The sequence below is a fragment of the Camelus bactrianus genome, chromosome 1 (genome assembly GCF_048773025.1).
Source record: "Camelus bactrianus isolate YW-2024 breed Bactrian camel chromosome 1, ASM4877302v1, whole genome shotgun sequence".
Taxonomy (NCBI): Eukaryota; Metazoa; Chordata; class Mammalia; order Artiodactyla; family Camelidae; genus Camelus; species Camelus bactrianus.
This window is the reverse complement of record NC_133539.1, coordinates 34,029,753-34,044,141: the sequence shown is the minus strand read 5'-3', so window position 1 is coordinate 34,044,141 and position 14,389 is coordinate 34,029,753. Positions and strand designations below refer to the sequence as shown.

The following is a 14,389-nucleotide window of genomic DNA, read 5'->3' as shown; positions in this document are numbered from 1 at the left end:
TAATACAGCATTGCAAATGACCATTTAAAACCAACAGACGTACTTATGCCACGATCTAGCTGCTACAAATGTGATGGATGAGACCAGGGAGTAAATGGAAATAGACATGATTCTTACTTATCTCAAAGGTGTCATTTAGCAAATGTAGAAAACCCATTTTTCTGAAAAGAAGTATGTATGAAGAGATTTTAAAATGATTATGATAGTAATATTCTTTTTAGTTTTTTAAAAAATTACTCAAAAGCTCCAGCTCCTCTCTACATTCCAGATTATTTCTTTATTGATTTACTTGGATAAAGGTCCATTTGGATTTTTTTGAAAAGAGTCAGTATTTGAAAATGGTAGTGTAATTAGGATGTTGCCCAAGTGGCCACAAAGACAGAGGGGAAGGTCATCACAACTGAGTGGGTCCTGCATTTCCTCCAACACCCTCTGCAGCTTTTCTCATTTGGTCTTAGTGTTCTGCTAGCCGATCGCCTTTCCTCCAGTTCAATTACTGCTCATTCTTCAACGCTGGGCTCCAGCCACAAACTCTCCATAAATAATTTTCATAATGACGTCAACTTGAACAATATTTTCATATTTTCTTTTCACAATCTCCTTTAAATAAGTCTTAGAATTTAGGGTGAAATATTTTTTAAAGAAATTAGCTTACATTTTTTCTCCTTACATTTTCCGTCTTTTCTTACTGAATTTTCTTTCCATCTCTTCAAGTACTTCCATGACTTTTATGGTAAGGCTTTCTGGGTTATGTTTCCAAAAGTCTAAACACTTGAGGGAAAAGAGATGTAAGCCTTCAAACTCTTCAGGCGAGAGAATGGAGTGGTATTGGTATTGATGAAGGGACTTGCAGATACCTCCCCAGCAGGACCCGAGGACCCCAGGAAAAAATAATAGACATAAGTTCTTGAGGAGGTTTAATTTACACCCAGAGCTCTGCACCAAAGATTTCTGTGTCTCAAGTATGGCTGAAGTGTAACAACGGAGGCTTGAAGTAACCATGTAGGTTGGAACGAAAGGTATCTAAACAGTAACAAGTGTGACCAGATGATCACATCTTCAGGGACTAAAGACCCCTGAAAAAGAGTGGGGGTGGAGATTTCCAAGGTCTTGCGTTAAATTTCCCACCAGCCTTATGAGATGAGGTCTTTGGATTTAATAGGGCATGGCTTACAGACATTAACAAATAGAGTCTTTCCGGTACAGCTGAATTTCTGAATGGAAATACACATATACACAGTATTTTGAAATTGTTTCACAGAGACTCATGGGAAGAAATTATGTCCAATCGTGATTCTTCATTTTAAAGTAGAGCTGGTGGAAAACAGTTTCTTCCAAATTGCTTGGTCCTCTAAGTCTCATCCTGAGGAAGAAAGTACACCAGCTTTAGAGTTCAGACACTTCAGTGGTAATTCCAGGCCTGCCACTTCCTCGCTGTGAAAACTTGATGAAACTGATTAACCTCTCTGGACCTATTGTGTTTGATCTCTTGTTCTCTACAACATGGATAGGGCCAAAATCTCAGATCTCTTCACCACAATCATTGTTTCCCAACTTCACCTCTGGTAGGTGGTGTGGATAGAGAGGGAAGCCTTTTAGAATAAATACTTGTTGAAATTATGCTCTGATGGATGGTTGTTGTTCTTGAGAGAACTTGCTTTGCCTTCTAGATGCTCCATTCCCAATGTCATAGGTACTGTTGTCCCCCCACCCCCCAGATGTAGCGGGTAAGTGCCTCACAGACCATGACACCTTCAAATGCACAGTGGGGAGCTGGGTCCTTGTGGTGAGACCAGAGAGGAAAGGAAACAGGGAACTGGAACTGTCGAAAGATTCCTAGACTCACGTCCGGAGCTGCCTCTATAAGGCTTGTGTTCTATGGGTGTCCCTACCTACACCAAGGACCACTCAATTTCTTTACTTTCCTCTACTCCAAATTTCTTTTAAAATCTGAGTTGCAGCTTCCAGTTTCTGATCTCTCACTCTATTACTAAATGATCCGGTTGGATAACTCTTGATTTTTCCTGTCCAATGTTTTTATATTTTTCTTTAATTGAACTTCAGTATTTCTTTGGATAGCTAAACCTTCTGTTGATGGTGTGAATATATATAGTTTTGTGAGGCCACTAAATCCAAGGTCCTGACTATTACTAAGCCAAACATTCACTTTACCATACCAGCAACACAGGTCTGGTATGGATTCATCCATGTATTTAGCACTGCTCGTTTTTATTATCTGGAGATTTCTCTTTTTTTCTTTCTTCCTTTCTTCCTCTCTCCCTCCCTCCCTTCCTGTCTTTTCTCTTTCTCTCTTTCTTGAGCTTTTTTTTTAAAACTATTTTTAGTAGCATTTCCATTTGTGGCAGAAAGTTTTCATGATTATATGAGTGCCATTTTTCCAGAGCTGAAAATATTAAAAGTAGCATATTTATGATGATTTTGATGTATTGACCTTCTTACATGTTAGTATAGCTAAATCTGAATGTCTTTTCTTTTAAAATTCTTTTATTATTTCTTTAAATTTTCCATCAGGAGATTAAATAATCACCTATAAATTCTACTTGTAAGAATACATTTTTAAAAATAATAGAGACTTTAATCCATGTGTACTTATTTGATATCTGCTCTGAAATGAAACTTTTTTTCCAATGTATTTTTCAAAAGTGAGCCAAGTGTCACAGGATCATTTATTAAATAACACTCTTTTCCTACTAATTTGTTAAGGCACCTACATCAAAAACAAAATTCTCACATTGATACTTGTATAAATGATTCTGAAATTATTAGAGAGTTTGACAAATTATTATAAATATAAAATATCAAAAAGGTATTTTTTCAGAAAACAATTCCATTATAATATTTTTAGGGTAAAATCTTACCTTCTCTGTCTTATGTTTCAGAGTGTTACAAGTGACCTTTCACAGGTGATGGGTATTGATTTGAATATGTTGATGAAATCACTTGGTTTGCAAGATGTTTGATAAAAAAAATGAAACCTTAAACTCCCAACTCTGTTGGAACAGATGATGTTTTGCTGCCTGGTGCACCAATATTCATTAAACAGAAGTATGTGTCCAAAGTTCAGGTATGAATAAAAATGAAATGGATTCTCTCAGTGCTTACATGTTAATCTCCATTAGGTCATCGTTTCTCAATACCTGTATGATTTGTACTTTGTTCTTCAATATAAAAGGGGCAATTAAAATATTACAAAGCTTCCATGAACTCTGAAGAACTTTTGTTCTCATTACTAATCATTTTTAAACTGGAATTCTGTAGCCGGCTTTACAAACTTGCGTAATTGGCTAATTCTAGGAACATTTTCTACTCCTATTTTCATCCTTCGTATAACCCTAAATTTTTTTCTCCAGTTATGGATACCAAGCACAAATGGAGGATAGACTAAGAAGAAGAATTTTAAAAGACAAAATTATTTGTAATATTTTACATTGTGGTAACTATATCCTAATTAACTGAATCATACGATGTATTATATTTTTCTTTTATGACTGTCACATGTGAAACATGACCAGAGTTCCCAGCTCTATATGTTCCATGCATCGGTTCCTACCTACCATTACTCGAGATTCTCAATGGGCCTTTTAAACACATGGTGTATCATTAATCCTCTCCAGTGCCTCCATCTCCCTTCCCCTAACTCCCTGTTCCTTTCCATCCCCTTCACTTTTTCCCTCACTTTCTCCAATCTATTTTCATGGAAAATATGTAGAGTTAAAGTAGGACAAGTAAGAAACATGTTTATTTCACTGTGTACCAACTAGTCAGCATGTTTGTTCATTAAAGGGAAATGTATTGTGCAAAATAATTGTCATGTGCTATTTTCACTTAGTAACTATTATCAATATTTTAATCTCTTCATTCATAATTTTTGAATCACTGATTCAATTTTTCATTAGAAATATAATAATCATTCAGTTTAATATGTAATATATTTTTAAATAATTTTATTTCATTTAAAGTGAAGTAATTAGGTGATTCTGATCATATTCAGTTTCATCGATGACATCATTAAAACTTACTTTTTAATTTTTATTTTCCCAGAGTAGCCTAAGAGTATCAGTGTCATTGGTTTTGTGACATTTATTGGTTTTATTTATTTTATGTGTTCAACTTTATTGTTATAAACATCTCCAGGTCAGTTATTGTTTTATTAAAATTCATTATTTATCATTATTTAAAATTCAAAATTTAGCTAATCTAGTTTTAAAAAATTCTGTCAAAACACTTTGTTTACACTCTACGTGTTCTCTGAGAACCGTGGGAAGAACAGCTTTATCCTCAGAGGTAGTTCCTTTCTTTAATGTACAACAGAGTGGTTTTCATTTGCAGAATCAATCTGGTGCAAGGCAGGTGTCTCAGTGAAAGAAATTCTAATTTTATTTGCCCTTTATTGAACCCCTCAATTTTTCTTAATTAAACTTCTAGGCTCCTGTCAAGAGTAATGTAATTACTCTCATTTTTATTCAGAGACCTAAGATCTAGAGAGCTAATTATTCATAAATATATGTATACACATACACACATACATAGACAACACACACACACACATATGGTTAATTGCTATTGTTCCGGGCATAAGAGAGCATTCTATAAATTGTCTTAATCTGTTCTCTCCATTTTCCCCTGCAGAGACAAATGCCTCTTCCTTGCTTAATAAGACATCTAATAAAGAATTAAACTTGAACTTACCTCCGCAGACTCATTCAGTTACTACACTGAAAGAGTTCTAGTACTTGATGAAAATATATATGGAGAGATTAAGGTTTTCAAAGTAACTACAAGTCAGAATATTTGTATATTCTGTGATGGCAACCTACAAAAAATGTAAAGGAAGTATTTTCAACTAAAGAAATGTAAATAACAAATTTATATTTACTATCTATATATATATAACAATGTTGGGAAAATACAGAACAGAGATTAGCATAAAATCACTTGGATATCATTAAAATTAAACTCCTTTAAATAACATATGATGGGATAACATAATATATTTCAAAACAGCACAAATGAGTCAGAAAGTAGATGTTCAATAAACAATAATTGAATCTGAATTTGAATTAGGAAAAAGTCTTATTATTTACAAAAACAGAATGTTATTTTCTAATAATTGGGTACCAAATAGTCTTGTGTGTCTATGTGCCAAGAACAGCCTTCAGACCTGTTCTTAAATAATGTCCCCCTCAGGCACTGGGATTTTTCAATAAAATTAGTTTTGCTGCTACATAACTCTCCTACATTCATCAAACCATTCAATTTTTTTCCCCATTTAAGTCATTAATTGAGAAAAATTTAGCCACATCTGATTCCAAAAAGTACAGATTTATGAAAGTTTAGGTTTGTACATCTTCTGTTCCTCAGATGATCACACAGAAATTTAAAACCACTTCATCTGCTCATGACATTCCTGCCATACAAGTAGGAAATATGAAAGCAGTATAAGCGTGGTAGTAAACCAAACCAAACCAAACCAAAACAAAACAAAGCAAAACAAAACAAAACAAAAATAAGGATAAGCAGAAGAAAGCAGAAGAGGAGACAAATGGTACAGATAATATTTCAGGATAGGTAGTCTTAAAGCAGAATGTAGTATGCATAATATGCTTTTGTCTTCGGAAATCCTCCTAATTCTTCATTGTGATCTGTAATGTCTTGCTTACCTTCGCTCTTGTGAAATTTTTTTCTTCCAGTTTTATTGAGATGTAATTGACATACAGCACTCTATATGTCTAAAATGTACTGTATAATGATTTGACTATTTATATACATTATGAAATGATGACCACACTAAGTTCAGTGAATTTTTTCAGTGAATTTTTTTTTAGCAAACATTATGAATTACATATAAATGACTGAATTTTTTAGTTGACGTATTCCAGCCCCCCTCAAAAAACAACGCAAAACACTGAGGCAATCCCAAATAATCAAACATAGCTTTTGATCTCTATCAGAGGAAACAAAACACCTTTCTTTCTCCTACTTTGCACCCCTGTTTACCTTGTCCCCCTTCTGCAACCCCTATGTTAGATTATCTTGTGTCATGAACTAAGCCACAGCCAGATGATTATAATTAAATAATCTCACTGCAGTGGCTAAGGAAAGCATTCTGCTTCTTTCATCTTCAGAGATGCCTAATGAAAAAAGAAGTCAGACTCACTCGGCACAGTATCAATTAATTTGCTGTGTTCTGTGTACATTTCTTGTTACACCATATGATATCCTTGTGTCACCCAATAAGACTACTAAGGAGCTAATCTTTTTTTTTTTTTAACACCATTAGTATAAGGAATAACAATATAACTTCTAATTTAGTTTCAAATAGCAAACATCTCTTGTGAAAGATTTACGCACTCCAAAACATACCTCTATGTATCATGTATTAATGTTGTAAATGAAACCCAGAGCAAAGAGGTTTTCCAACTAAATTAATTCAAGCACAGCAGCTCATTATTTAGACAAGACTTATTCTATTTAAGTGAGTGAGGCAAATAATAAATCTACCTATGAAGTGTAGTACAACAGCGATATGGTCCTTGTGGGCAAGCATCATTCCTAAGTCAGTGTCTCACCTTGACGTTTATTTTCCATAAGTAACAAGTTTACCCTTTAGACAGCATTAAGAAAGCATACATCTTCAGCAAGGTTGCAAGTCATTGAAATTATCTCTTCCTTGGGCAATAAAGAACCTTGATTTCTGGACATGAAAGAATTTAAGGAAGAATAAACTGCATAATATACACATTCACTGCTACTTTCATAATCAATAAAGAGCCAAATATAAATGCACGACTGATGTGTGTTTTGAATAACGTCTGTTTCGAATGTAACAGAGTTTCTTTTCAAGCCATATGGCTGTATAATCTCTTCTTTAAAAACTGCTTTGAGTAAAATTTATCATCTTTTCAAAAGTTATGAGTTGTGGGAATACTAAATTTTATTGTCACTTAGATAAACTGAATAAATTAATTTAGATTCATTTTCATATCCTGATGGGACTCCCCCATCTTAATTCCTTCTCTCTCTCTCCCCCTCTTAATCTCTCTCTGTATATATTATATATATAAAACATATAAAATATTCACAAATTCTAATCAGTTCAAAGTGATCTGAATTACAAGTTGGTAATGAAAGAATTGTTAATATCAATTGAACACATTATTGAATAGAGTTAAATTATTCAGCAGTGCCAGTCCATTACCCTACAAGAAATAATATCTATATTATTCATGTAGAATACCTGGGTACTAATACAGGTTTATATAAAGATCCACATGCTGAAAAGCTGAGAACACTATACCTTGTAGAGAATTAGCTCTTTTTCCATGTTTTCTCCCTGAAGTCATGAAATAAACAAAAAGTCTAAATATAGAAATCATACACAGAGATAGGGAACCAGAGTTAGAGAAATCTCAATATCATTATACCTTTTTTGCATATAACAAAAGGCAGTATTCTGTAGCTTGTTCAGGCTTTAAATGAATGGATTTAAATGAACTGGATTCCTATACCAGTTCCACTACTTACTGTATGGTTTTGGTAAGTCTCTGACCTCTCTATTCCTCAATTTCCCAGTCTGTAAAACGGTGTCAACCTTACTGGATTAAGATGAGAATCAAATGAAGTAATATACATAAAGCACATAGTAAGCATAAATATTTATTGTTTAAAATTTATTTGTGATAAAATTGTTCACATTTATTGAGCACTTACACATGCCAGGCATTGTTCTAAATAAAATGAGTATTAGTATTAGTATTATCACCATTTTGCAGAAAAAGTAAACTGAGACACTTTAAGGTGAAGTTACTTGCCCATCATTACATAGTTATTAAGGTGTCAAGATTGAGTTCAAGTCCAAACAGTTTAGATCCAAAATCTAGCTACATGCTGAACTATTACTATACTTCTCAACTCATGCAAAAAGTATAGAAAAATTAGAAAACAAAATGTGAAAAAGGGAAAAAAATTCAATTCTACTACCTGGAGATAAATAGACTTGAGTCTTATTTCCTAATAGTATAATATTTTTTTCTGGGCTTATATATTTTTGTCAAAATGTGATCATTCTGTCTAAACTCAGTGTATTTTTAAAAAATAATTATTTGCTTAATTGAAGAGAAGCTACAGTGAGTGAACCAGACTAACAAATATGCCTGACCAAGACCCCTGCTGTATTTTCTTTTATTACCTTAGCTTGAAGCAAGTTTTTTCTTCTTATTTATCTGATAGTTTTCAAATTATGCTATAATTTTCATTAGTATCTAAGTAATTATAAATGAACTCAATTGCAGCATCATTTATAGCATCCAAGACATGAAAACAAATTAAGTGCCCATCAATAGATGAATGCATAAAATGTATATATATACAGTGGAATACTACTCAGCCATAAAAAAGAATGAAATCTTGCCATTTGTGACAACATGAATGTACCAAAAGAGTATTAAGCTAAGTGAAATAAGTCAGACAGAGACAGACAAATACTTTTGATTTAATTTATATGTGGAATCTAGAAAACAAAATAAATGAACAAACTTGACTTAAAGAGAAACAGAGTCATAGATACAGAGAATAAACCAGTGGTTGCCAGAGGGAAGGGAGATGAAAGGAGGGGAGAAATAGGTGAGGGAGATTAGGAGGTACAAAGTTTCAGTTACAAAATAAATGAGTCACAGATATGAAATATATAGTATGGGGAATATAGTCAATAATTATGTAACATCTTTGTATGGTTACAGATGACAACTAGACTTACCATAGTGATCAGTTTGGAATGTATAGAAATATCAAATCACTATGTTGTGTACCATGAACTAACATAGTGTTGTAGGTCAATTACACTTCAAAAAGAAATAGACTTATAGAAAAGAGATCAGATTTGTGGCTACCAGAGGTGTCGGTTAGGGGAAAGAGGAATTAGATGAAGATAGTCGAAAGGTACAAACTTCCAGTTACAAGATAAATAAATACTAGGGATGTAATATACAACATTATAAAAATTAACACTGCTGTACATTATATGCAGAGTAAATCCTAAGAATTCTCATCACAAGGAAAAAATTTGTTTTTCTATTTCTTTAATGTATCTATATGAGATGATGGAAGTTCTGTAAACCTATTATGGTCATCATTTCATGATGTGTGTAAGTCAAATCATTGTGTTGTATACCTTAAACTTACACAGTGCTATATGTCAATTATATCTCAATAAAACTGGAAGAAAAAATTTTTAAATAAGTTAACTCTAGAAACATAATGCATGTAGCAGCTTAAAAGGTTAGGAGGAATTTTTTAAGGCTCTAAAAATAACAAAAAACAACAAAAACAAAATTTCTAGGCAAAAGAGAATTTTAAAACAAAATCATTAAGAAATGCACGAGGGAAAAGATCAACATATTTAGTTCATGCACAAAATATACATGTCAATGTCTAGAGCAAATTTAAAAGACAAGAAATTTTTAAAAATTTAATAGTAAGTGATAAAAACAATGAAAATTAATGTTCTTAATACATTTTAAAAGCACATACAAATTGATAATAAAATTTAATTGATATTAAGTAAAAGGTAAATACATAGTATCTGTTAATTAACGAAATAATAAATACAAATAGGCAATATAAACATGAAAACACAGCATATTAGAAATAAAAGATACAAGGTAAATTAACAATATGTTGTTGTCTTAACAAACTAATAAAGCTAAGTATTTAAACTTTAGTAATAACATTGAGAATGCACCAAAAATATCACGTTTTCTCTACTGGTGCTACTATGAAATTGTGGAATCAAATTAGTCACATTTTAAGGGTGTCTCCAGGGATAACAATCTATCCCTCATTGTCTACAAATGCCTGAACACTTCCAGGGCAAACCAATTCATTCACAAGTGTGAGCATGGGGACCCATGTTGTGCTTCTGGAACACAACAAAAGTCATGGACAATCAGCCTGTTTCTCTCATAAATATAGACTGAGAAACAGCAAAGAAATCTCTTTGGTTAAAAGCTTAAGGTGCGATCTGGAGATCTGTGAGGTGGCCCTGGATGGACTCAACCTAGGCTGTGCTGTACAGAAAGAGAAAAGTGAGAGACACAGAGAAAGGGAGATAAGAAGGTCAGAGAGACATGGCAGATGGCTTTCATTTCCTGTTCAGTCTCTCTATGGCCCGACCTCCATGAGTTCCAAGAAACCTCCATATCTCCTAATAATAAACAGCCATTCTTTTGCTCAATTTGTTCCTGATATTTGAAACCAAATCATAATAGAACAAATTGTTTGAGAAAGCAACTTGGAAGACAAGCCAGAGACTGGGAGAAGGTATATGCAAAAGACGTATCTGATGAGGGATTGTTATCCGAAACATACAAAGAACCCTTAAAATTCAACAATAAGAACAAATAACAATCCAGTTTTAAAAAGGACAAATGATCTGAACGATTTACTGAAGAAGATAAACAGACAGCAAATAAACATATGAAAAGATGCTCAACATCATATGCCTTCAGAGAATAGTAAATTAATACAACAGTGAAATACCACTGCATACCTACCTGAATGACCAAAATCCAAAATAGTGATGACACTAAATGCTGACGAGGATGTGGAGCAACAAGAAGTCTCATTCATTGCTGGTGAGAACACAATGTGGTACAGACACTTTGGAATAGAGTTTGGCAATTTCTTACAGTACTAAACATATTCTCACCATACGATCCAGCAGTCTCACTCCTTGGTATTTACCCTAAAGAGCTGAAACTTATGTCCACATGAAAACCTGCACACAGATGTTTACAGCAGACTTATTCACAATCACCAAAACTTAGAAGCAACAAGATGTCCTTCAGTTCTTGAATGGATGAACTGTAGTACATTCAGACAATGGAATATTATTCAGAGCTAAAAAGAAAGGTGCTACCAAGCCATAAAAAGGACACTTAAATGCACATCACCAAGTGAAAGAAACCAATCTGAAAAGGCTACATACTGTGAGATTCCAACTATAGACATTCTGGAAAAGGCAAAACTATGGAGACAATGAAAAGATCAGTGGTATCAGGAGTAGGTGGGAGGGAAGAAAGAATAGGCAGAGCAGAGAGGATTTTTAGGGCAGTGAAACTATTCTGTATGATACTGCAATTGTGAATACAAGTCGTTATACATTTGTCAAAAACCAGTAGAATCTACAAAGGAGTGAATGCTAGTGTAAACCATGGACTTTGGGTGATAATGATGTATCATCATAGGTTTATCAATTGTAACAAATGTATCACCCGGGTACAGGATGTTGACAGAGAGGAGGACTGTGCGTGTGCCGGGGCACGGTGCATACAGGAACCCTCAGTACTTTCTGCTCAACTTGGCTGTGAACCTAAAACTCCTTTAAAAAATATCTTTTTTTAGAGCAATTTGAGAATGTTTTCAAGAACTTTAAAAATCTCATAAGTCAGAATGAGTAATCCCATTTGTAACATCTATTTTAAGTGGGGGAGTGATATTCAAAATAATCCTACAGATAAATTGTAAAAATGCATTATGTTTTAAAAACAAAGATTTTGGACAGAGTTAACTGCATTGTTATTTATAAAAGTGAAAAGCAATACAAACACCCAACAATAAAGAAATGGCTAAAATATGATAGGGCTATACAAATCAATACTGTGCAAAATTAAAACTGTTTACAAAAACTGATTTAAAATTTGATAAATTAATAGTTTATGGTTTATATCACCAAGTGAGAAGACTATAATGGGAACACCTACTTACAGGCTTTACACAATTTTAAGTCTGGTTTGTACCTTATAGCACAAATAGTTAAAATTTTTAGAACAATTATTAAGGAAATTATGTCTAAGATTGTAATTTTAGAATTTCAGGTAGTATGGCAAACTACTGGGGAAGTCCTTTGTTGCTATTCCAGGCAATAACTTAAAAAAAAAAAAGGTTATTAGGGACAGATTTCAAGTGCTATTCCTCCTAAATATCATTTAGCTTAATTTTTAAAATATTTGATGTCCTATAGACTATTTAATTTTCTTAGCAAATTCTCTTTATAAACACATTGAAAAAAATACTTTTTTGTACATGTGAAATCTAAAAATTACAAGAACTCTGCAAGAGTGAAATACTTTTGATTACCTCTAACCTTCTTCTCTCACTAGAGAAGACTAATAAAAATTCAAAGATAGAGAATTCAGAATGAAGAATATGTCACTTTTAGAATAGAAAAAAAATGTACTACAAACAATTGATTTGAAGATAAATATCAGTATCACTATTTCGCAATGATCATGGTTTCTAAAGATAAATGAATGAATGCAATACTATCTTTAGAATGTAGACTAGGGATGGTATAGCGACCAGCCGTAACCTGACAGGCATAGATTTTATGCATGTAAGCAAGGATCATGTTTCATTAGATTTTTTTTTGAAATTTCATATTATGAAATGTCTCAAGATAACTTGGAACAGTAAATTATTTTTTTTCATTCTCTTATAATGCCAGTATACTTTGTGTGGAAAGTTTGCACCAGTGCAGATTCTGGAGTGGGATGGCTAAGGTCAGAGGCTCTGACACAGTCCAGCTTAGTGAGAACAGAGCAGATCTCACAGAGACATTGTGAGATTTGCTGACATAACCATGCAAAGTGCCTTAGAACAGTGTCGACATCTAGTAAGAGGTTACTAAATGTATGTTCTTCATGAGAAAATTGAAATCAAGAGAGAAATGCTATCCCTCATTTTCATCTTCTCTACAAATTACCAAAATTTTATTCAATAGTTTACCATTTTTATTTATAATATAGTAAAAAGCCAATTGGCCTTTATAGTTTTTCAAAATTATATTGAGTGTGAATCAGTAGTTGGTAATACATTCATTCTCATGTTTAGTTTTCTATGCTTCTTTCAATTTAAACTTAAAAATTCAGTTTCTTAAAATTAGGTGGCGTGTACTTCTCTTATGTTATTTTTCATATTTAATGAGAAGTTTCAAAAAAAATCTCATATGTATAAGTTTGTCATTGTATTAATAGCAAAAAGACACTTAGTACCTTTTAATTTATTGTAGTGTTATTTCTTTGAGGGACACTTTTATCTGAAGTTGTCAAATAAAGTTTCTATTTCTCTCTTGTCTTCAGTCTGTACCCAAGAACCAGCTTCCCCTCTGGGGCATGGATGATGTTTGGGGAAGAAGGAAGACGGTCCAGATTGATAAAGCAATACCCCTGGGAAAAGATGATTAACATGTATAAAGGGATTTCCCTGCAGTATAAATACCAGCACGAGCCCTCCTGGTGCTTCAGCGCCTCCCTGATGTATATATGCAGGTAGTGAGATTTGAAACGGCCCTTTGAGATGGTAATATAATAAAACTCTGACTAGGGGAGCAGCGTTTCTCCTCATTTGTCAACTCTCTTGTGGGAATGAGTTGCCAACCTTTTACTTCGGCTGATAACTTTATACCTCTGAATTCTGAGTCTTCTGCAACTCTGCCTCTGATAATGCACCACAGCGCTGCCGAGTGCCTACCAGTCTCCAACCATGCCACCAACGTGATGTCCACAGGTACGGGCTCCAACAGCGGTCTACATGTGGCTGGCCCTAAAGATGTCGGGGAGGATGCTCTGAATCTTATTAGTTCAGAATCTCTTTGCTTCTTTTACTTTCTCCTTCATGTTAATTTTGTGTTAAGTTAAATATTAAGGATATTAAAGAAGCCAAAATGCCTAAGAAAATTTTCAAGAAGTATTAGTAAGTGTAGTCATTTCGATCACTGTTGGTTTTATTATAAAGATCTGTTTTCTACATAAGTAAACAATGAGTCTGGCTACTTCTAATATGAAAACTATTTTTATGTAAACATATATGTATAAATAGCAAAGCTGAAGAAACAGTGTGAAATAATTTAGTGTCTAAAAGATGTTACTTCTTTATCTTAGAGATTTATTTGGTTCTTAGGTTATATTTACTACCATGACTAAAAACAACACACCTCATAGTAAACACAGCTAAATGATCCCCAATACCAACAACGATGGATTTCCAAAAATAATTAAATGTTTAAATAATTAAATGGTTTTTTTATAGACTATTTAATTTAATTTAATACCCTTACCTTTTTAGCATAACTAAAAACTCAGAAATCAAATATAGAAGCAATATAATATTTAGAGCCCATGAACTGAGTTGAATTTTTCTCAAAATTGAGTTCTGAAGAGATTTCAATGTCTAACCAAGTTTTATTGATTTCTTACTTAACTTTTTTAAGTGAAAATTAAACTTATGAATTCAAATATATTATCTCAAACACAACCAAGCAGATAAGTATGTTTTGTTAATGTGTCCAGTTTTACGCAGTAACAAAGTGTTT

At 33.2% G+C, this 14,389-nt stretch overlaps 1 protein-coding gene across 1 annotated transcript in view; it reads left to right on the top strand.

Annotated features, from left to right (window-relative positions):
- Positions 1–14,389, top strand: part of POU1F1 (POU class 1 homeobox 1) — a 237,296-nt gene that overhangs the window by 208,655 nt on the left and 14,252 nt on the right. Inside the window, exons 3-4 of the mRNA XM_010966454.3 lie at positions 2,901–3,085; positions 13,158–13,584. Coding sequence (XP_010964756.2) covers positions 13,443–13,584 — 142 coding nt within the window. The 5' untranslated portion in view covers positions 2,901–3,085; positions 13,158–13,442. The remainder of the gene's footprint in view (positions 1–2,900; positions 3,086–13,157; positions 13,585–14,389) is intronic.